Genomic DNA, 24,413 nt, shown 5'->3' on the forward strand with positions numbered 1-24,413 from the left:
GCTCCGTTTACGAATCGCACAAATCAGAGGCAGACATGCAAAGCAAGGCGAGCGTAGATAAATTTTTGCAAACTTTTGCTGTGAAGGCGATCGCTTGTGTGCATTCGTAACATCGCTACTTAGAAAGTCGATGTAAAGCGGAAGTGAAATATATGTGGGGTATAACGTCTCGTTGTCGCACTTGAGCCATGAGAGGACGCTACAGTTCTCTACGGTGTGAAAGGCACCTCAAGCTGGTGTTTTATCATTTCGGCTCCATGGAAATGCAGCTGCCGCTTCTGTGGTTCGATTTTGCATTAGAAGCACAACGCCTTACGCAGCGTGACACCGCGACGTCTGTAGAGGTGCTTTTGTTTCTTTGTATTTGTAGGAGAGAGAGTGCAGAGGGTCTCGACGCGTTTTCTTCCCGACTTTGTACTACCGCGGTTATAAGATCACTTAATTTCACATATTGCGGATTACAAGTATAGGTATACAGGTGCAAGTGAAAAAATTATGGCTGAGGCTTAGCTAAGGTTAAGCCTAGTCAGATGCGAAGCATATTGGTGGCTAGGCTTGGTAATACATGGCTTTCCTTGGTTGCATACTTGGTCATTTTAATACAACCACTAGAAGCCTTCATCGTGGGGGAAGACAACGGCATGGCTACAGCGGAACGCCGACTAACCCCGAGACGCGCGTTGGGTGAGCGCCTGGATTGCCACGGAAGCCGCGTCTGCCTGCCCGTTGGAGCGAGCGTTTCACCTACACCGAGTGTGAACGCGCATTCGAAATGCGCGGGAATGCCGCTCGAGCCCATTCCGGCGTCTGTGCGATGGCATCGTCACGACTACGTCATGGTGTCACGTGGCGTGACGGCTAGGGGTCCCACGGCGACGGCGCGAGGTGGAGGCCGCCTCTCTCATCCGATGTCACGTGGTGTGACGGCACGGTGTCACGTGGTGTGACGTCACGGTGTCACGTGGTTTGACGTCTAGGGGTCCCACGCCGACGGCGTGAGTGGTAGCTCTAGCAATATGCTTCTCATAAAAAAGGCATTTCACAGCGAACTGTACTAATCCAAACAAAGTAGATTCTACTGTCTTAGTACAGTGCAGGCGGGGGCATATTATTTTTATTTCCTTTTGGTTGCCCCAACCTAACAAATGTCTTAGTATAGTTGGGTTAGGCAGTTGCATACAGTTGCACCCATTTATGTTGATTGGGGAGAATGAAGCTTGATGCAATTTAATAAAATGGTATTAACCAAATAGGGTCAGGGTGCCTATAATCTGCAATGCCAGTTGGATATTGTTGCAAGAATATAGTCATGGTTAGGTGCAGGACACATAATGTGCAGCGCAACATATGTTTAGGGCTTTGTGGCATGCATCCTTTCCTTTTCAGCCGCCTAATCCTAACTTTTGCACCACTATGGTGGTCAGGTATTTTTCTGTCGCACGAGAAGGCTTGGCGTTCAATTTTCAAGGGACACTCTTGCCTTTTGTCTCAGTTTCTGGCAAAAGAAGCAGACAACAGGCTCAGGCGTCATCCGCACTTTCACCGCCTGGCAACATTTCTGGGGCGGCTTCTCGCTAATGACGCCTCACTTGTGCTTGAAACACTGCTTCCTTAGAACAGGTATGAGTCATATAAGCACGTAGTTGTATCCTTCCTGTTCCTTAACTTTCTTTTCAGCGGAACACAAATGACGTTTACAGTTACATGCAAGCTTTAATGTTGTGCCAGAGTTGCTCCTCAAGGGAAGCTTTATATGCGGTGAAAGGTGTCCTAAGACTTCAGATCGGGTTTTTGACTGTGCATACATTTTATTCTATTTTACAGATCATTCTGAGCATGAAAAAAGGTGAGTGCACAATCACAGGGGATGAACCACAGAGCTTTGCTGCAGCCCACGACATCAGCAACTTGGAGGGTGCAGACAGCTATTCACAGCTGCCTTCTGCAGACTCTGCTGTTGCCCACTCAGCTGTAGGTGTGCAATAAATGAAGCAGTGTGGACAACGGCAGCCTGCACGAGGCCGCAGGAGGCCAGCCGCTGTTGATTTTGCAGCGCTGCTAGAGGATCAAAAGAGTTTCAGAGAGGACCTCCGCGCAACGAGTCAAAAACAGTTCGACCTGCGGGAGCGCCAGCTCCAAATGAAAAATATTTCGACAGGGGAAGCAAAGAATTAAAAAAATGAAATAAAAACATTGGCCGTGCGATGTTTGCAAGGAATGATTTATTCAAATAACAATAACCACTGCATGGCTCGCACTGCATTAAGAATTAAATGGTGCCGGGGACAGGCATGCTGACCAAGAACTAGAATGGCAGAAGGGACACAACAGATTTTTTAGCACAGTGGTGCGTCATTAATCTGGAGATATTTGTTCCACAGCAAGCCTATCCATAAAGCGAGTTATCCGTAATAACGACTCGTGAGGAAAAACATTCTCCACGGAAATAAACACTTTATGGTCAAACTTTTCTTCATTAATTAGTGGTTAGCAGCGAGGTGGAAGCTAAGACAAAGTTATAGAAAAGTACAATTTCGCAGCGAATAATGCAAGAAGAAAGCTCATGGTATAAAAGCTGCTCACTATATTGAATGCATACGAGATGAGCCGCAAGCAAGCATCAGAAATAGGGAACAGTGCAAACAGTTTTCGTACTCGAAACTCACCAGTGCAAGAAAGTGCAACCGTTCTGCGGGGCCACAATGCGACCCCGGGACAGAGATCCCTTACATGCTACCAGTGCAGCGCCAAAGAAGATTTTGCAAGACAGTGTCGGTGAAGCAAGATCATTAGCTGTTCCCACTGCTGTTGTTTGAGCATTTCAATCCTTCATGCAGAACGAAAGCATTGCAAGCAGGCTTTCCACACGGAACAAGATTAATCCTAGCTAGGAAACAGACATACATTCAACCTTTCTCGTATTCATGACAATATTAATGTGCTGGGTTAATTATATCCTCGCCGCCGCGGTGGCTCAGTGGCTATGGTGCTCGGCTGCTGGCCCGAAAGACGCGGGTTCGATCCCGGTCGCGGCGGCTGAATTTCTTTGGAGGACAAATTCGAGGCCCGTGTACTGTGCGATGTCAGTGCACGTTAAAGAACCCCAGGTGGTCGAAATTTCCGGAGCCCTCCACTACGGCGTCTCTCATAGCCTTAGTCGCTTTGGGACGTTAAACCCCATAAACCAAACCAAACCTAATTATATCCTCATCGGATTCAATAAATAATGGGTATTGGCAGTGCATGTAACGTGAAGGCCAGCTGACCAACGGTTGTTAAGGGTAACGGACTATATTCTAAGAGAAGGAAAGCATAGTAGGTGGTGGAAAAAAGTTAGGTCTGGCGGATGAGATTAACAAAGTTTGCGGGAATAAGGTGGCCGTGGCTGGCACAGGAGAGAGTTAGAGAGATATTGGAGAGGCCTTTGCTCCGCAGCGGTCTCAGTTAGGCTTATGGTGATCATAATGGTGCCTGAACTCATCAGGGCATCTGATAAGTTTAATCATTGACTCAGAAGCTGCAGCAAATATAGGCAGCAATCAAGGATGGAGAATGCTCCAGGCTAGAATGTACACACATGGGGGCCGACAGTATGCCAATTAATCGAGTCTCGCCTCGTTAGTCTGATGAGCAGACACATACTCACTTTTCCCCTCCACACACATCAAGTTTGCTTAAAACATGTCGATGAGTCTTGTCTGTCCTTGGCACACGGAAGCATACACAGATAATCACATCTTCTCCTCCCCCCTCTCCCCAACACACAAGGCTGTTCCCAGCTTGCCAACGAATCTTCTCTTTCTCCAGTAGACTGATGAGCACGCACACTAACACAGGCTGCTACCACCTGCACATTAACACCACCACCACAAACGAGGGCATTCACTGCACACTCATGAGCCGTACACACAATGCATTTACATACAAACACACTGCTTGGGAACACATGGTAAAGTCGTGCTCTTTCTCTGGCAGAGTATTGAGTACGCATGTTTTGTTTCCGGCACAACATATTCACTGCTGTCGATAAAACTACAACTGCTTCCCGAACAGCTTGTCCAGTGCCTAGCGCAACGTCAGTGTTGTGCGCTTCCTGCTCAAAAACCATACTGCTAGCCTCAGCCTTAGCATGCCTCTGGGGGGGGGGGGGGGGGCACCTCATCTCCTTTCGAAAGATAATCGATGTAGCTAAAGACTTTTCCCCCTCCCATGCAAACCCTTGGGAATCAGTCTGTTCACTCTGCTTAAGAAAATATCACTTAGCGCAGGGGCAACCTTCGAACCAATACATATACCAGATTTTTGAACATATACCGCACTTCATACTCCACTAACATGCTCTTTAAATGAATTCACTTCAAAAACATGCCATTCAAATCAATTCCAGAAAAGGGCTGGGGGGGGGGGGGAATTTTGTCTCGGGATATTTCCAAAAGCATCTGTCTACTCTGAGTCTTGAAGATCCTTTTCTTGTACCGAATTCGCAGAGTGTGATTTATTGATTTTATGGGGGCTTAGCGTTCCAAAGCGAGTCAGGCTATGAGAGACGCCGTAGTGAAGGGCTCCGGAAATTTCGACTACCTAGGGTTCTCTAACGTGCACTGACATCGCACAGCACGCAGGCCTCTGGAATCTCACTTCCATCGAAATTCTACCGCTGCCGCTGAGATCGAACCCATGTCTTTAAGGCCAACAGCCGAGCGCCGTACCCACTGAGTCACCGCGGTGGCTTGCACAGTGTCGTTGAGTATCTTAAGAATGAATATCCAGGGTGTTGTCTGGCGGTTAGTGTCGATGCAGAACTATTTTATTCTACCGCGCATCAGGACGTCATGAAAACCTTGCGAATGTGTATATCAGAGCACTGTGATGGGCTTGTGTTCAGGAACAGTTGCGTAATCTCAGCAGTCTTTTTTTGGAAGTTACCTTCTTTTATTTGAAAAGCATGTTTGTGGAGTATGCCAGTGGGGTATATGTTCAAAAATCTTGTATATGTATTGATTCTAAGGCTGGCCCAGTGCTAAGCAAAATTTTCTTATTCAAGGCCCACTGAATGATTGCCAAGAACTTCCTTGGGCTGGGGAAAAAATTTTCACTACGTTTCTTGTCTTTTAGAAAGGTTGTGATAGTATGGGACCCGTAAATATTCTCAAGTTATTAAGGCAAGCTAGCGACGGTTGTAAAGGATACTATCACGGTTTCTCGACGTAATTTTTTTCCGGCGAAAACACACCAGCCAGGGGAGCCTTTAATAACGATTTGTTCGGAAGAGGGCTCATGGCATAATGCGGTTTCTTGTTATATGAAAAAGCATCTGTCTAGTTCTCGTCTTGAAGATCCTTTTCTTGTACCGAATTCGTAGTGCGTGGTTGAGTACGTTAAAAATGACAATTCAGGGCATTGTGTAGGTGTTAGGGGCGATGTAGAAGAACTATTTTATTCTATCCCGCATGAGACCTCATGAAAACCTCCAAAATGTGCACGTCGGAGCAAAACGATGGGTTTGCTTTCAGGAAGAGTTGTGGAATCCCAACACACTTTTTTGAACTTACCTCTTTTTATTTGAAGAGCATGTTTGTGGAGTGTGGTAGTGCAATATATCTTCAAAAAACTGGTATATGTATTGGTTCGACGGTTGTCGTTGTGCTAAGTGATATTTGCTTAAGCAGAGTGGACAGAATGATTGCCAAAAAGGTCGAAGAGTTGCTGGCCTTTTACAAAGGTTGTGATAGTTTGGGACCTCTACATATTTTCAAACTTAAGCAGCAAGGCCTTGGTCTTAGGTTTACGTTAGAGCAAATGTTCCAACAAAATGAGCTGCCTGAAGCCATCTGGAAGTGCACTTCTTCGAAATATTTTATGCTTTCGCTCGGCATATATATCATCGCTGCATGCGCCGATGAAAAGTACATACTTTATGTCAAGTGACAGGGCACTGAATGGGCTCAGTAACAGCTAACTGAGGTATTCTTATACATCTACAAGGTGCCTCACGAGGAATTTATTCTTAGGCTTCAGAACATAAAGGACTCTTTTCAGAAACCATCTCAAAATTTGTTGCTATATGGACTTCTTCGCAATAATGACCCAAATTCTGCTACGGTTTTGTATCTTTGAAATGTCTCTGTGCAGTTGGAAGAACTGGAAACAGCTGCGAAGTGCTCACCTATTATGTTTACCTGTTCTTCTAATGTTGTTTGTGTGCCAGCAGCGGGCAGAAATGGAAAAGTGGGAGGAGGAAAGTCGCCACTAAATTTCCGGACCTCAGTCCACAATTTCTTGGGCGGTAGTGAACTGTTTATTGGAGAGACACATTCCTTCCAGGATATTTTTTCTCAATTCCTCTGAATACGTCGTGCTTTCGCCCTCGCTTTTTTAAAGAATAACAAGTTTTCCGCGGTCGGATACCCTCCAAATATTCCGCATGCTATGCTTCGTTCTTTTTTTTCCTAGGGTGAACTCGTGTCCACCAATCCTTGTGATTTTTTTTCTCATTTGTCCTGATGTTTGCGGAATTACTATCTTTGGGCAAAAATTATGTAGGTGGTAACTTTTTCATTTATTCAATCTATGATTAGCCCATCACTGAATCTTTTTACGTAAAGTCGCATTTGCGGAAAACAGTTACCACTCAGCTAGTTCCAGCGCTGAGGTCGTGCTTGAATTATTTGGGATTGAGGATGATAATTTTGAAACTGTCGGTAAGTGGTCACTTTTTCGAGGATCATTTAAAACATCCAAAAAAGAACTAAAAGAATCATTAAAAACTTGTCGCGGTGATGTCGTTGCCGTTTGTTTACGAGCTTATGTGATGCTGTATAAGTATCGGCAACACTTATCGAAACGGTGAGTGGCAAGCAGTCAGTTCCCTGTCACCGCTGTCCCCCAACAACAAAAAACGAAGTGAACCACGGCCTTCTGTATTTGTTTTCAACAGGCTGTGATATGCAGCTGCCAGGTGCCAGACATAAGTCTACCTTATCTGCAAAAAAAGCAAAAAGAAAACAACTGCTGTGGTTGCGAACTACCGGTCGTAATTTATACGCAGTTAAACACTTCATTTTTGGGCAAACCTGCGATTTAGACCGCTGTGAGTGCGCATTAAAGCTTACCACAGCTTATTGCGAAAGCATATGAGAGCGAAATTGCCTTACTGTGCTCTAAACATCAATGCGTTTGATAACAATCCTAGCGGTAAAGCAGGCAGTGTAGGTGCCTCGCAAATAAGGCTTTTATATTCCCCCTCAGAGCGTCTCCTGAGGGGGTCTAGTCATACCCGCGCTCGGTTCCCGACCCAAAGGTTGTCCGTTCGAATCCTAGTGCTTCAATGTGTGTTTCTGTTTTCTGTATTGTTGTTATATGTGTGAAGTGCTGTCGGAAACTATCCCGCTCTGAATTACGCTCGAAATCACAGTTCGTTTGCATTTTTTCATTAAACGTCTGCTCTCGGAGATTAAACTTTGCACCTCTTTCCAAGGAAACCAACAGTTAGACCCTTTGCCGTTAGTCTCGAAAAGGATGACGGCATTGACTGGTCAGTCAGTCCCCAAAAATACTAACCTTTCGACCCCTGTTAATCCCCTTTTCCTAAGAGTGTGGCAGACCGGAGATACGTGACTGTTCAAAACTTTGTGAGTGAAACAAGCCGACAAAAGATGAAATCCCGGCAGTTTAGTGACCACGTTGGCAAACGTAGTAACACATTTTCCGATTTACTAAAGCTGTTTCACAGCATCGCGTGGCACATATAGAAGATTCTGGAAGAACAAAAAGGTTTTAATGCTTATCATTCTAAGCGTTACAGATCACAAAAACACGCTAATATGCGAAGATCTCCCATATTTAAACATCCTTCCACACTTCGGCTGCCTGCTGCTGAAGAAACCAGCCATGAAAGTCGCTTGAGATAGAGGACGGACAGTCAAACTCGGCCAGGGCTAATTGTTCGAAACTTTTCCCGTCTATGACCGCTAGAATCAACTTTTTTTCGTCCTTCACACAAACCAGAGAGCTGAGGAGGACGCCGTCGTCTTCATCAAGGGCCCCTGGACGAGCGACGAAGACGGGTTCTGAGGGATACCACCCTTCCTTCTCCCAGCGGAGCCAGTCGCCAGTGCAGACGTCGAGCTTGGAAAGAAAAGGCCTGTGCTCCTCTCCATCTAAATGGCTGATGCTGTAGCAGAACCGGTACTCTCTCCCATTGCGACTTTGATTGACACGTGGGAACTCACTGCGCAGCTTGCCATTGGCCAATTCTATCGGTTCTAAGCAGACCCGCTCACCCGGACCTCGATTCAGAGGCAGCACGAAGCGCCGCATGAAGCCAAATTTCCATGGTACTGGATTTTTTTCCGTAAAACCCAGGCTCTTGATGAGGCTGTCATCAACGAAGCAGATTAAGTCTACCACAAGGTCGTCGCCCCGTTCGAATGCGTTGATGTGGTGGAACGTGAAAAATGCAGAGGCCTCGAACACGATGGGGTGAAGTTCGCCGGTGTTTTTGTTCATCACGTGAAATCGGACGTTCCTCTTAGAATCGAAGTTCAGCGCATGCATAAATGCAGTGTTACCTAGAAGCCTGGATCGAAGCATGGCCGGTAAGCTGAGGGCCAGGGGCTGCTCCAACACCACTACCCATTTCTCTGTTAGCGCAAAGCTGTGGATGTAGGGTACTGACATGCGTGTCTCCAGCGGTATTTTTCCCACGGCTCTCAAGCGGTCCACCGAGCTGTCCCCGTGGCCGTTGCCAGGGGGACAGTGTATCAGCACGAACGAAGAGCGCACTCCTATCTGTGTGCCAATGTTGTACGTGGCGCCATCATCCGGGTCCAGATGTGGGTGTGCGGTGGCGAGGTGCACGGCCACCAGGTCCCTCAAATTTTTCCTCTCGAGAGTCTCGAGCGTAGCGGGATCCACTCGGTACATATACGGGGTCTCTGTCATTGCGTACAGCTCGTCTCCAATGGGCATTACGTTCACTAGGGTGTTGTCCGTTTGATCCAGTGTGAAAAACGATGCCAGACGCTCGAATACAGTGGCACAAGGGTCTGGGTGCGCCACGGTTCCGAATTCGGAGACGACGATCCTGTTAGCTCTCCGATTGCGGATGTATGTCTGGCTCTGAAGAAAGCGAGTCTGGAAGGAAACTTTACCATTTTCGATGCTGAATTGCCGAACAAGAGCAAGACCGTCGAACACGTGGTTGTAGTGGTCGGGACCAACTGAGGACAATCCTGGGCCATTTCGCAGAAGCCTACCTTGCAGCCAAGCCGGCAGCTCTCCTTGCACCGCACCGGTCACTGGTTCCGATATCTCGGGATCGCACGAGCGTCCAAACAACTTTCTCAAATCAAGGCCTGGAGGCGATGAGACTTCGTGGCTGGATTCCATCACCTACCCTGCTCTGCGAGTCCTGGAAGAACGTCCGGCGGTGCGCGAACTTGCGTTGCTCCAAGGGCGTCGTATCTTTAAAGAGAGGGTGTGAACTGCAGATAGAGCGGCTGTGCGATTATAGGAAGCGCAGGCCGTCCTCCAGTTGCAGATACGCAGAGAGGCTCGGAGAATGCTTATCGGTCACCTATCGGACAAACAAGAAACGGCTGCACCCGAAGCACAAGCCAGGGGAGCGCTCACGCTCGCCCTCTCGCAAGACGATGAGAGAAAAACAACCCACCTTGCCGCCAGTTTGCCTGTCTTCGATACGCCGTTATTTCCAGGAACCTTCAGGCCCCGTTTCCTACCGCTAACCGCCGTGGTGGCTCAGTAGTTAGAGAGAACAGCTAATGAGCCGGAGGACCCGGTCGCCATACGGGCCGCAATTCTATGCAGGCGTGCGATGTAGCTCTGTGCTGTGCGATGTCAGCACACGATAAAGACATTGATGTGGTCAATATTTTCGCTATGTCAAAAGGGGACTTTAGCCAAAGAGCGCCCTGGCGCAAAGTATTTTTCGCTACTGAAGCGGGGGTGATAGGCCCATTTTAAAATCATTTCACCCAAAGGAAGCCGAGCACCAGACCGGGAGAAAGCTTGTACCCATTTTATGGGTACGGCCCTGGGAATCGAACCCCGCACCTGCCGCATGTGAGGCAGATAATCAAATGACTAGGCCATCGCTGCGGTCATGTGATCTAAATTTAACTGGAGATTTCTACTACGGCGTCGCTCACAGTTCGCGTGTCGCTTCGTAAGTGTAACCTATTTTTATTTTTCCCTCCGCGATTTGGCTGTTTAATACATGTAAAACGCACATTCCTACAAAAGGTAGAGGCTCTATTTCTAAGGTGATTCGGATCCAGCAATATGAATTTGAATGCATTACATTTTTTACGGACATAGTTTTACCAAATTCACGAGAACACAAAAGTTAATGCTAAACCAATGAATCATCACGGCACAGAGTGCGTACGCACGACTGTCGTGGATAGGGACCGATGAAGCATAGAGGCGAATGGACGCACTTTGCCCATCATACCAAGAGAATATCTTTAAATACCACTCTTAAGTGTTCTTCATCTGCGATGCCGTTCCTTTTTGTCTCATTTTTTACCTGCCCGTGTGGAAAATAGAGGAGTGTAGGTTGAGAGATTTTGACCAGTGAATTCTCTCATAGGAGTAAGCAAGGGTATAATGACACACGTTCTTTCTTTTTGCCTTCGGGCTGTAATATCATACCAGATATCTCTAAACTGAATACGATGGCAGTGTCAGGATGGCCGAGCGGTCTAAGGCGCCAGACTCAAGGTGGAATACCCTTGGCTGTAATATATGGGCGAAACGTTATTTCTCCTCCACGAAAGTTGCCGTGGGTTCGAATCACACTTTTGACACACGTTCTTTTCTTGTCTTCGGGCTGTAATATCATACCAGACATCTCTAAATTAAGTGTGGTGGCAGTGTCAGGATGGCCGAGCTGTCTAAGGCGCCAGACTCAAAAATAGCCTTGCCTGTATTATATGGGCGAAACGAGGTTTCTGGTCCACGCAAGTGGTCATGGGTTTGAATCCCACTTCTGACACACGTTCTTTTTTTCTTTTCAGGATGTAATATCGTACCGGATTTCTCTAAATTAAATATAATGGCACTGACATGATGGCCGAGGGGTCTAAGGAGCCAGACTCAAGGTGGAATAGCCTTGTTTTTAATATATGGGCGAAACGATATTCCTGGCCCACGCAAGTGGGCGTGGGTTCGAATCCCACTTCTGGCAGAAGTTCTTTTTTTGTCTTCGTGATGTAATATTATGCCAGATATCTCTAAATTAAATATGATAGCAGTGTCAGGATGGCCGAGGGATTCTACGTCCGGACGCAGAAGCGAACGGACGAGTTATCATGTGCTCCCACGGAGCGGTGTCAGCGGCCGCTGCTGGTCGCGGAAACTTTTTTTGCTGCTTCGGATGAAGAATACCAGGTCATCTTGCCAACGCTGCCAAGAGGAAAAATTGTTTTGAATATCATCTTTATGCACGCTGATCCGAAGAACAGGCCTCACCGCGTCGAAAATTTCCGGGATGCGCTGGTTCGTCTAGGCTTGCTCTCCGAAGTGCTGGCTTTGGGGTGCGTACCAGATGAACCATATGTGGGCTGTCAAAATGAAGAGCGCCGAAGCGACGAAGAAGCTTTTGACTGCCAGCGATGTTAAAGTGAAAAACAGCCCGTGTATCCTCGTGGATCCGAACAACCAAGACCTTCGGCTTAAGATTCACTGGGTGCTGTACGGCGTCGCCGACGAGGATGTGCACGAGGCCCTGTCCCCGAACGGAAAGGTGACGAACTTGACGAAGGAAAGGTGGCGGGCTGAAGGCGTGGTGGACAAAGGCACCACAACACGTACCGTCACCTTGAAACTGAAAGTCGGAGTCAAGACTGACGACATTCCACACCAGCTGAGAGTTTCAGGTGAGCTCGCACTTATTGTTGTGCAGGGAAGGCCACCACTCTGCTTGCGGTGCAAGTCGACCGGGCATATTCGACGGGATTGCAAGATTCCGCGCTGTTGCCTGTGCCGCCGCTTCGGACATAAGGACGGGCAGTGTGAAAACGTACGCAAGTGCGGCGGAGTTTGGAAAAGGTGACGGTATTGCGGAGCACTTAATAGATAAAGTGGAGGCCGAAGAGGCGTCAGGGGCCTAACGGGGACTCAAAGAAGCGGATGCGGCGGCTAGCTCGTCTTTCTTCTGAGCAGGTGCCTGAAGACCATGAGAACACTGTTCAGGCACCACGCACCGTGCAGCATGAACATGCTCCGGCAAGGGGAACTAGCGCACGAGAGAATTCCTTGGGTGACGGTTTGGCGGCCGTTGTCGGAGAAGGCACAGCTCCCATGGACGCTAGTGAGGATGTGTGCAGCGGCCGTGCGGCGAAGCGTACTCGTGAGGGCGACAACATCTTGACAGACACTTCAGAGAACACCGTGAATGAGGAACCGCCCGTAAAGACGGTCCTAACTCGGCGCGCAAGCTTCAAGCCAAAGCCTACCATCCCACCGGAACGGAGACCTGCGGGAACTACGCCCCCGTCATGACGGGGGAAAAGTGTTTTCGTTACCAGCGTGGAACTAAGAGGTGTCTGTGGCGTCGGTGACGGGGCCGAGACACCTAAGCATTTGCCGAGGCGCCAAGCACTAGACCTTCGGAACGATGTTGCGGCACATAGGACGTCTCTATTCGCCGACGAGCTCAAGGTGAGACCATGCGCCTCGTTTCACTCGTTGAGAACATGGCAGCAAATTCCATCACAGCACTGCGTGTAGCCACTTTGAACGTGCGAGGGCGGTCTGCGCGGCGTAAGCAGTATCAAGTGAGACGTGCTTTTTTAGAAAATAACTTAGATTTAATTGCAATGCAGGAGGAGACGAAGGTTGAAAGTGAAGAGCCGACGAACCGCATGGTCGAGCCTTTAAGAGAAAGATACGAAGTATGTGTGTGCCATGCTGTCGGGGCGTCGGGAGGTTGTGCTTTGTTTGTTCGCAAATCCTTGGCTGTCCAATTTGAAGCATGGAGTGTGTGTGAAAACGGTACATTTATTGTCTGCGATTTTTCTTTGTGAAACGTTGAGTGGCGAAGTATCTGCGTTTATGCGCCCAATAGGGAGAAAGAACGTAAATTGTTTTTTTGCAAACGTAGGGCCTTATCTGAAATGTGACAGATACGTTATTTTACTTGGAGACTTCAAATGCGTATGCAGAGCCGAAGACAGTTGGTCGGCAAGCCGTTCGAAACAAGAGCGCACATTTATTGAGCAAACTGATGCTTGAAAATGGCTTGGAGTACATCGGATACGCTTTATCGAGTGGGGATATACCACAGTTCACGCACTTTCAGCGAACAAGCCATGCTAGACTCGATAGGCTGTATGTTTCCACTGATCTTTTGCCAGTGTGCACACGCTATGAAGTGAAACATGTATCTTTCAGTGATCACAGTATAGTAATTGCCACAATAGGATTAAAGCAAACGAAGTCGCTGTTCAACCGGGAGTTATGGAAATTGAATGTTAAACTGCTACAAGACGAAGTTTTTCTAAACCAAGTAAAGGAAAGTATTCAGATTCTACTAGACGCTCAACTAGGAAGATTAGTCGATATGTGGGAACTGTTTAAAAAACAAATAAAAAAGATAAAAGCCATTGAAAGAAGTAGCCTCCTAAGGCACAATAAAAAGAAAAAATAAAAAGATTTGCAGTTGGACCTTAAGTTTGCCCTGAGTTTGGAATGGGCGCATCCAGGCTGGTATACGGAGGAAATCAAAGAACTCAAAAATAAATTAGAAGTTATCGCCCAAGTAAAGAGAGAGAGAGAGAAAACTTTTATTTTTCAGCTCAAGTCCGAGCCTTCTTAGTTGCCCGTTTGGTGGGCGCTATTTATCGGCGGTGGCAGAGTAGGGCCACGTGTCCCTTGGATGCGTCGGATGTGGGCGGCGAGGAGCGGCCAGAGGGTGGGCTGCAGAGAGGTTGGTGGAGCGGTCCATCGGGCCCACGTGAGGTGAAAGGGGGGAGGCGCCCAAGTAAAGCACACGGGAGCCGTTGTGCGGGCATGTGCCGACAGACTGCTTTTAGGAGAGGCACCCACGAAGCGATCGCTATCAGACCAAAAGAGATACGCAGCAAAGAATGAAATCAAACAGATAAAGCACGGGGATTCTGTGGCCAGCGACCCCGATTTAATCCGGCAAGCTTTTGTAGATTACTAGTGTGATTTACTCGGTCGGAAGAGAAGTGTAGACGACGGATTTGAACAAGAATTTCTAAGCCTCATGCCAAAGTTAGATCAGGATGTGATGTCTGCGCTAGAAGAGCCAATCACGGTGGAAGAGATAAGGACAGCAATTGGTGAACTCTGCTTTGGCAAAACGCCTCGACCAGACGGCATAGACGCGGTGTTTTATAAGTATTTCAAGGATGAACTATCAGCTGCACTACATCGCGTACTGAAACAGGCTTATGACGAAAAGCGACTGCCCCTGTCTTTTCGGAGAACGCACGTTGTGCTTATTCCTAAAACAGACGACCCCGTGAAACAGCTTTAAGTAACATCGTATCGCCCCATCAGCCTGACAAACGTGGATTATAAAATTTTCACGAAGCCTTTGGCGAGAGGACTCCAGAGCGTGGTGAAACAAATAGTTGGACCCCACCAGACAAGCGCGATTAAAGGAAGATCAATTTTTACAAACATACATTTGGCCAGAAGCATCATGGAGTGTTATGATGCATGGGGGGAACGTGTCGCCATGATGCAGATCGATTTGCAAAAGGCCTTTGATCGCGTCGTCCATGAAATTCTCTTAAGCATATTAGAACACGTTAATGTAGGTTCGGTGATATTTGAAGGCGTTAAGATGTCATGTGCCGAGAGTTTCACGAGCCTTATTGTCAACAAGTGCGTCACAACGCCCTTTCAAGTGCCAACATCCGTGAGGCAAGGATGCCCACTATCTCCTCTGTTGTTTGCGATATACCTGGAACCGTTTTGTTTGAAGGTTATTCAAAATGAACAAGTGATGGGTTTCCGTCTAATGGCGAGTGAAGTTAAACTCTTAGCTTACGCTGATGATATAGCAGTTTTTTGTACAGATAGGAACAGCATCAACGAAACAGGCAGCATTGTAAACAAATTTTGTAGAATGTCAAGTAGCACTGTGAATTGGGGTAAATTGGTAAATTGAATTGGTTTTTTGAGGAAAGGAAATGGCGCAGTATCTGTCTCACATATATCGGCAGACACCTGAACCGCGCCGTAAGGTAAGGGAGGAAGGTTGGAGTGAAAGAAGAGAGAGAGAAAGAGGTACCGTAGTGGAGGTCTCCGGAATAATTTCGACCACCTGGGGATCTTTCACATGCAGTGACATCGCACAGCACACGGGCGCCTCTTGCGTTTCGCCTCCATCAAAACGCGGCCGCCGCGATCGGGTTCGAACCCGGGTACTCCGGCTCGGTAGACGAGCGCCTTACCACTGAGCCACCGCGGCGGGTTGAATGGGGCTAAATGCTTGGGTTTTTGGCACGGGAGCTGCGATACCAAACCTTTATCATTCCGAAACATGCATTGGACTGAATCACTAGTAAGCTATTTAGGGGTACCCCTTGAGCATTACAAGGACGCTACTGAATTTTGGAATCGCGAAAGTGACAAAGCGAGAGAGAACACTCAAATTGGGAGGACGCGAGCTGTCAGTGTTTGCTCGGGCAACAGTATGCAACTTGTTTATAGTGGCGAAAATTTGGTATGTGCTTCAAGCTATGTGCATGAAGCGTGTAAATGTTCAGAAATTGCACAGAATTCTCGCCGTTTTTGTGTGGGGCTCTACATGGGAGCGAACGACTCGGACCAATTTGTTCCGGTCGGTGAGAGAAGGAGGTGTGGGGCTAGCCGATTTGTTTTTGGGACAGGTCGTCTCCAGATTTATGTTGCTGCGGGACCAAAGTGATCCTTTCTTAAGAAGCGTCATACAAGTTAGGCTACGTGAACTCCTTCCCAATTTCGTTGTGTCGCCGAGTGACGTACGAAGCACGCGTGTCCGCGGTTTCCTGTTTGAGGTTGTTGCTGCTTTCCAGATGGTGAAAGGTCGTTTTTCTTTAGAATTTTCGTGTACAGAGGGCAAAGCACATGCCTAGAACAACCAAACTCTGCGTTCCGGAGGTCCCAAAGCCGCTGCAACCAAGACGGAAAAAAATGACGATGAAATTCTATGAGTTTAACAGCCCATGTTTACATCCAGACCATTTTTAATCAAATCTAAAGGCTAGTTATCGCGTGTTACGCCCGAAAGACGCTCAGAGCGTGTTCTAGACATGCGTTTTGCCCTCTGTACTATCTCTAAGAAGCAATTGTACAAGGATATATGTGATTTAATGATGCCCGTGCCTTTGTATCGTTCCATATACAGTGCAGGTCCAAGAGGAGACGTCCTAAAAAGAGTTAAAAAGATGCCAATTCCTTCTTCAGCCAAAACATTGTTCTTCCGGCTCCAGAGCGATACACTGCCGGTAAAACCCTGGCTTGAAACAAAGGAAATCTTTATTCCGTGGTCTACAAACTGTCTATTGTGCACAAAGCCAGAGACCACAGAACATATCTTCCTCGATTGTTGGGGTGCCATATTCCTGTGGGACATCTTTCAAAGAACCTTAAAAGAAGACCTCCCATTGACACCTCGTTGCATCCGGTTTGTACCTGTCCGAAATCTTGGTAGCGTACCCCTAGATATGGCCATGCTGCTGGGCATGCACAGCCTGTAGAAGTGGGTATGGCAGTCCGAAATGCAGACATTGATACTCGCTCTGCGAGGTAGTATTTATTGAGAGCATTTCATATGTCAGAGATGCACGCAAGTCCCGAAATAATCCCCCAGAATGTATTGGTATAATAGATGAACGTGCACACTTGAAACACTTTTAACGAACGCTCCACCCAGTGTCGCAGGACGTATTTTAACATTTTATGTACAGTGACCCTGTTTTTCGAAAGCCGGCAATGAAGAAAAAAAAAAGGATGGCCGAGTGGTCTAAGGTGCCAGACTCAAGGTCGAATAGCCTTGCCTGTATTATATGGGCGAAACGAGGTTTCTGGTCCACGCAAGTGGGCGCGGGTTCGAATCCCACTTCTGACAGACGTTCTTTTTTTCTCTTCGGGATCCAAAATCATACCAGATGTCTCTAAATTAAATATGATGGTAGTGTCAGGATGGCGGAACGGTCCAAAGGGACACACTAAAGGTGGAATAGCCTTTCTTGTGATATATGGGCGAAACGGGATTTCTCGTCCACGCAAGATAGCGTGGGTTCGAATCCCTCTTCTGGAAAGTGTTTTTGTCTTCGGGATGTAATATTCTACCAGATATCTCTCAATTAAATATGATGGCTGTGTCAGGATGGCCGAGGGGTCTAAGGCGCCAGACTCAAGGAGTAAAAGCTTGGTTCATGGTGCGAAGCAGGTGAGTGCCGAGTCATCATAGCCTTACCTGTAATATACCGCCTGTTCCGTATTTATCTGTCCGTGTTAGAAAAAATCCTGCGCAAACTACTAGAACATATGGGCTCAAACGCCGACTACAAGGTAGCTTATGATAGTCTTTGTTTTTCGATAAGTAATTTAACATCTAAACTTGCCTGCATTTTCAGGGATCGGCGAAAAACTGCATTCGGCTGCGGCAGAACTTTTCGTCGAGGCGAGCAAAGCAGCCAGTTTGACAGGCTGCGCCATCTGGCGAGCGGTGAGGCAACCGAAGTCACGGCTTGGGGGTGCGGTTTCTTCGAATGCGCGTGTCGTCCGCTCCTTGAAATTAAAACGATCGGAAAGAGATATCATTCTTCTTTCTAAAAATAACCCAGAACAATGTTTAAAATAAAATGCAAGACACTAATAAACGGGAGCTGATCACTTCTGTTTTCCATCTTGTTTTCAAAGCCGTCTGTTTACGATGGTTCGGTCCGGACGTTACGTGAGCTTCGTTTTAGCTCTTTGGTTTGTGTTCGTGTTGTGCAGAAAATAGGGATATGCCGTCATACTCCGCGGACGAGGAGGCTGATGCTGTAATGTGGCTTCCCTAATGTAGGTCAATTCACTTCATCCGTCATGAATTCAAGAAGAAGGTCTGTCATCGCCCGCCCTCTGAGAAAGCAGTGCAAAGGTGGCGGAAAAGGTTCTAGAAAAAGGGAACGGTGCAAAGGAAGAAGCGGAGCGACAAAGGCAAGGCGCAGAGCAGCATAGCAAATGCTATTGAAGCAGTATTTGCATCGGACCCGCACTTGTCCTGCAGGCGCGCTGCGCTTTTGTACGGGGTGTCTTCGTCAACGATCAGCCGGGCACTTAAAAGTAAGGGATACTACTCGCACAAAATGCAAACCAGACAAAAGGTTTCGGAGCAGGACATGGAGCGCCGGCTCGTATTCTGTCGAGAAGAAAAGCGAAGAATTACGAAGGATCGTGCCCCCTGCAGTTTTTGCTCTTCACGGATGAGGCAGTTTTCCGCCTGGACGGTCAGGTCAGCAGCCAAAATGCAAGGTACACTCTTAATCTGGTTCCACTTATGTTCCACATAAATTGAGTTAGCTCACCAGTTTCACTGGAACAAGGGGGATTTTATCTGGATCACACTTAATTATGTGGAACCATAAGAATTTTTCATTTATATTTGTTTTTCTTTATGTGGAACAGGCCGTCCCGCAGCGAACCATGCAGGTTTAAGTGGAACTTGCTTGTTGTTGAACTTATTTTGATCCGCTTTTCTCACACGTTCCACATAAGATCTCAGACCGCACGCTTGAGAATTTTCTGCATTGCAACCTTTGTCTACACCCCGCAGTGTAATGCACCACGAGGATACTGTTGTTATGGGTCAATGCGCTGCTATATTTATATATACGCCACCAGAATCGTTTTCGCTTAGATTTGTGGATCGATTCGGCCTCGCCATACCATCAACAATAGCCACGGTCAGCTTCGTTGGAAGAGCGACTGTCCCGCAGATAATGGTGGTCCCGGGTTCGCTTCCTGTTCAGGACTGAATTTCTGAAGCGAAAGCTTTACTACGCCAGCAGCCGAGCAGCCGAGCACCATAACCACTAAGCCACCGCGGCGGGCTAAACTGATTATTGGCTGAGAGGCCACCTAACCTTTTAACTAACCAGCGACGCAGAGTCGAAGGCTTCTCCAACTTCGGCACTGGACGCGGAGATGGTTTCAACTGAGATGGAGCGCCGGAACACTGACTTTGTGATCAGACTCAGCGAGTGTGACGACTCGGCTACGCGTGCATTTCATCGACGCTTTACCGACAATTCGTTCGGCAGTGTGCGTGGTGTTTGTGAACGTAGCCATGCAAAGGAAGCTTTAGCTTCTCACCATGGTTAGCCAAAGTTTAAACCACAGCTAGTTATTCTTGAAGCGTCGCATTTTTTTGCCTATTTTTTATTATTGCTTTTGCCCCGTGCTTTCGCTGAGTGTTTTGAGGACGTTTGCCACGCGAAATCATTCAACAAGGAGCGGGATAGATGATGACCTTTTACCGTCTTTGAGCGTCACATTGTGCTCTAGCTTATAAACGCCTTTTATGCACCCACGGCCACAGCACATAAAAGGCCCCCTATACGCAATAAGCAGGGCGTCTTGCAACTTCTCGTAACATTTTAGTATAGGATGTTAAAACATCCATTTCATATTTTAAAGTTAAAGAGTTCCATATCATTTCAGCAGAAAGCTTGGATATTGTACAAATCCGTTGCTTCACACATCCGTCAATGCGACCGTAGTTTTCTTTTTATTTCAAACGTATACCACGATACCCACACCTAAAGCGCAGCAGGGACCGGAAGAATGCAATGCATGACCATTACGCTCGAAACGGCAGAAATATTAAAGAGCCACTGACGCTCTTTCCAAGATCGCGGCACTGAACCATGGTAGCGGCGTGCGCATTTAGGTGCCCGCAAAATGCTAAAACAGCCCTGTGCTACGCAGTGTTAGTGCATGTTACTGAGCCCAGACGGCAGAAATTACTTCCGATCCATCACAAAGTCGTCAACACCGCCCGCACACACAGCCCGTACGGAGCTCGGTAGTATGACGCAACTAACGTTCATGTGCATGCAACGAAACCCGCCATGACCCGCGCCGACGGCCCCGGACATGGAGGAGCCCGAAAAACGTAACACCATAGTAAAGAAAAGTTCCTCCCTCATGAGAGCACAGATTTTTTTCTCGGAGCAACTAACATGACCACAGCGCCACCGCTTCGTCAACTGAGGCGCCCGCAGCGCTGATACAATATCTCTCTCGCGCGCCACTGGCGGCGAGCTCCGTTAATTTTTGCGTTCATTTTGTATTCCGCACTACGCCGCGATATTTGAGTACCTTCCGCCAAGAGAGGACGCCGTCTCCTTTGGATCGCTGAAAATTGCTAAAGGTAGGTGGTTTTTTCTTATTTACTGTACGTTTAATTAGTGGCGCTTGTGTGTTTTGTGCTCCTGCTAGGTTAGTCATTATGCCGCGCCTGTGGGTTAGAGCAGGAACCAACGGTTGGACGATTCAAATGTGCACGTGTTCGCTACGCACGCGGGCAATGGCGTTGTCAGTTTTGCGGATAGCGCTCGCTGTTCTGCCAGAATCCTCCTCTCGGTTACTAAAGATATTGCCAGAAATTCTTTGTCAGCTATGACCGCCGTACAATTAGGAATGCTGTTCAGTTGTACGGCGGTTATGTTTAAAGTAGCAGGAGCTGCTAATTCCACGGCCGGCGCCGTTCACGGCCGTTGCGTTCCGGGCGCTTTTTTACGTGTGTGGTCAGGTTTACGCGCGCTCGTCATGGACCTTGCGAATTCGGGTTCCGCAACGAAATGGACCATACGCTATAGTTTCCTGTGGTTGTGGATTGCAAGTGGCCGGTGCCGGGCGGATTGCAGTTCTGGATTTCGAATTACGTAAAGCTCGATCTGTGCCTATATCAAGCGTAGAAAGTGCCGATTGACAAGCCCGGAGGCATCGTTCTTATTCTGAAGTATGTATACTATAGCTAATAGCGCCCTTTATATTTCCCTCGTTAAAAAGTTAGCGGCTCCAAAAAGGTGAGCGAAATGATCCTGTGCCTGTACGTCCAGGTAAAGTAAGCGTGCGCAAGTTTGGTTGTATGCTATCTGGTTTAGTGTTCATTCCTGTTGTAGCAAATACGGTGCGAATCGTAGATCTGTTTTGTAGACGCAGCGTAAATGTGATTTCTTTGCGTGCAATGGCATATTGAACCAGTTGTCAGGGCGATGAGGAAAATGTGATAAAATATGTGCTTGTTGTTTGAATGCTTGTCAGGAATGCTTGTTATTTGAAAAGCTTTTGATATTGCAAGGGTAACTGCATGCAATATCGCTATATTATATTATATTACATTATATTATATTATATTATATTATATTATATTATATTATATTATATTATATTTTTGAAAAAGTAAAATTTTGAAAGCTCCTGTATATATAATGTAAGCTTTAGATTAGATCTATTTTGTGAAATGAAGATATCTTTTTAAATGTGTTTTGTTTCCTTGCCGAACTTATGTTTAAAGGATTGTACGAAATGTAAGCACTAAATTGATGCACTTAGCTTTTTCATATTATGGTTTTCCCACAGTGCAAATTCATTAGCTCTGTAAGCTCGGCAAAGAAAACAAGAGAACTGCATGCAAAGAAAGTAGCTGCTGCATCTATTTTTCACAATGCTGATGTTTCTCAGCCAGCTGTTTCTCTAAATGATGCCCTGCTTGAATTGAAGGTAACAGTAGCCTTTCTTTGCTTATAATGAATGGTTTCTACCTCAGTACTATACCTGATGATGAAAATGCACAGCTTCAAATGTTACTCTGGTATTACAAGACCTTGCAGTGACGTAAAAGGCATTGCAATGATATGCAATGTCCTTGAAATAATCGTGGGATTGCAGTGCACACAGTTTTCGGCTGCCGTGTGATTTTGCTAACAATACTCATTGAAATGAATTTTGTAAAAGCTTTTGTTCACACTTAGGCACTACAAGATGCTGCATTTGATGCTGGACACTAGAACCTGACAAGAATGAAGGCCCTTCTTCATGTAACATTTGCGGCTCATAAGGTTGAGACTCCACAACAGCTGCCTGCCTACTTATTGAATGCAGACTTGGTAAGAGCATGCTATTTTGCTTTTGGTTCTTGTCAAGAATTTTGAACAAGCTTCATAGCACAATGCAACCTGCAAAGCACTTCAGCACATTCCCTATGAGTAAAGATAAACTGTTCTGTTGCTGGCAGTGATCACTTTTCTCAGTGCATGTCACTAGTTGCATATTCCTTCATCTGTAAAGAGCTATTGCAAGTTGCATTGGAAAACAAGGATGTGGTTTCAATGTAACTTACCCTGGAGCACATAAATGAATCAGCATATATGCAGTGCATTACAGAAGTGTCAGCTGTACAGGTAATGATCGGCAGTATCTGGATCATTTTAGTGGCCTTACCTTTACTTATGTAAAAATAGGAAAGGTAGAGCATAGATTCTGCATTTCACAATTTGCCCTAGCATCTCTGCATTTGGTGTCTTGCTGCGTGAGGTCCCTATAGACTCATGAAATTGTCAATATTTTTTATATCTTTGCAAATTATGGGCAGTTTCCTTACGAAGGTCGAATAATAGTTTCTGTAAAATATGTGCTTAAGTTGGTGTGTTTTTTTTTGCAGCTTACCCTTGAAGCAGAAATTATTTTTAAAGCAACAGTGCAAGATATGGAAAGATAAGAGATGTCCAGCAGGCACTTCACAGGGGAGATTTTGTGGAGCTGGATGGGTATCTTCGACCAAAAAATTCTGAATTCTGTGTGATCACACAGGTAAGACAGCATCCTTTTGTAATTACTGCTGATAGACTTAAGCAACAATGAAAATGTATAAAATATTTGGGGTCCCTGGGCGTCATAATAGGTATTTCTGTAATACTTGGCTGAAAATGTGCAGGAACCTGTGGTGCATGTTTATTTTATTGTTTAATATAAATGATGAATTTTTCTTGACAAAGAATGTATGGAGGCTAGCATTCAGTTCTTCCACTGCTATAAAAAATAGCCATTCAAATGAGTGTTCACTGGTATACATTCAAAAGAATGCAGAATGGAAATCATTATAGGCAGTGATTAATGTTTTTCATGCTTAGTTAAAACTGAGCTTAAAAAACTATAGACACTTAACATTTTGATTCGTGTTTTCTTGCTTGTGGTGATGTGTGAGGCGTTATTATGCATGAATTACCACCCGGTGTTCTCCTACGACTAATAAATAATTTATAATCGCATTTCTTTCTCGTGCTGTTTCGGTTTCAACAGCCGAATTAGGACTCTGACGTCAGTGTGTGTTTGCAGGTCATGTGAGACGTGAAAAACTGCAGTATGATCACTGCTTCCTCATTTGTTGTCCTTGTGGTTCTTGAAGAAGGCTGGCTTCAGCAGTGCAGTAAATCAAAACAAAGAAGCAGCGACTACATGGACGTTTTTCCATGCCTCACGTGACACAAAAGCACTTTTTGATGTTACAGCTATCGTTCAGCTGTTGAAGCCGAATTAGCATGACAGAAAAAGTTCAATTATAAATTACTTAGTGGCCTAGGCTAATATTACATGGTGAGTCATACGTAGTAGTGTCTTTCGCATCCTCGTTGAGTAATTTAAATGAGCATTTATTGTTTTACATTTGAAATAATGTATCATGCAAATCATCGTATCAAGGCAGTCAATGAATTGTTGTGTAGAGCCTGGACTGTTTTTGCATTAAAGGGGAGATGCAACACTGACAGGCCTGTACCAGGCCCATGTATCATTATTGACGACGGACTGATGATGATCGTCACCAGGAAGAACACCATTTCCATGGCTCCCGGCTCATCTATGGAGAGTGCCCTTATTTTGTGCCTAGCTATCTACTTCATTTTGGACCTTTCTTATCCGCATGCTTTTGGCTAAGCTTTGGGACTAGTTCAGACATTGCTGCTGCAAAACGAAAAATTTGATAAAGGGCTGATATCCTTCAAACTGAAGAGTCTGCTTAAAGGCCTCCGACTTATTTAGACACAGCCATTTCTTAAGAGACAGCTGTCATATTTGAAAATAAAAGTCTCAATTTCCTCCGAGTAATTAAGTATTGTATTTTTGTGGCAGTGAAATAAAGCTTTGATGTAATGGATGCTTGTGTTCATCAACCATGAACAACACTGCTGAAGTGCAAGCATAATATCTGTGTATTATTGCCCATTTGTCTGTGCAGGAGGCGATTTTAGGTTGCATGGTGATGAAAGAAGAGTTTTAATATCTCATCCCACAACCTCAAGCTTTAAACTTAGGGGTGCATCAGACTCTATTTGTATAGTTTGGCTGATGGACTAGGTGTCCAACCAACAGAAATCATG

At 46.2% G+C, this 24,413-nt stretch overlaps 1 protein-coding gene and 1 pseudogene across 1 annotated transcript; one reads left to right on the top strand and one right to left on the bottom strand.

Annotated features, from left to right (window-relative positions):
• Positions 1-7,040: 7,040 nt before the first annotated feature.
• LOC149355356 (beta,beta-carotene 15,15'-dioxygenase-like) lies at positions 7,041-9,503 on the bottom strand. The gene has a single exon (XM_089577630.1). The coding sequence runs from the start codon at positions 9,388-9,390 to the stop codon at positions 7,843-7,845; it is 1,548 nt and encodes a 515-aa protein (XP_089433756.1). The 5' UTR covers positions 9,391-9,503; the 3' UTR covers positions 7,041-7,842.
• A 1,830-nt stretch (positions 9,504-11,333) lies between these two features.
• LOC149355357 (uncharacterized) lies at positions 11,334-12,203 on the top strand (annotated as a pseudogene).
• Positions 12,204-24,413: the final 12,210 nt, after the last annotated feature.

Source organism: Amblyomma mixtum, chromosome 3, assembly GCF_055824585.1.
Source record: "Amblyomma mixtum isolate Tamu chromosome 3, ASM5582458v1, whole genome shotgun sequence".
Lineage (NCBI taxonomy): Eukaryota > Metazoa > Arthropoda > Arachnida > Ixodida > Ixodidae > Amblyomma > Amblyomma mixtum.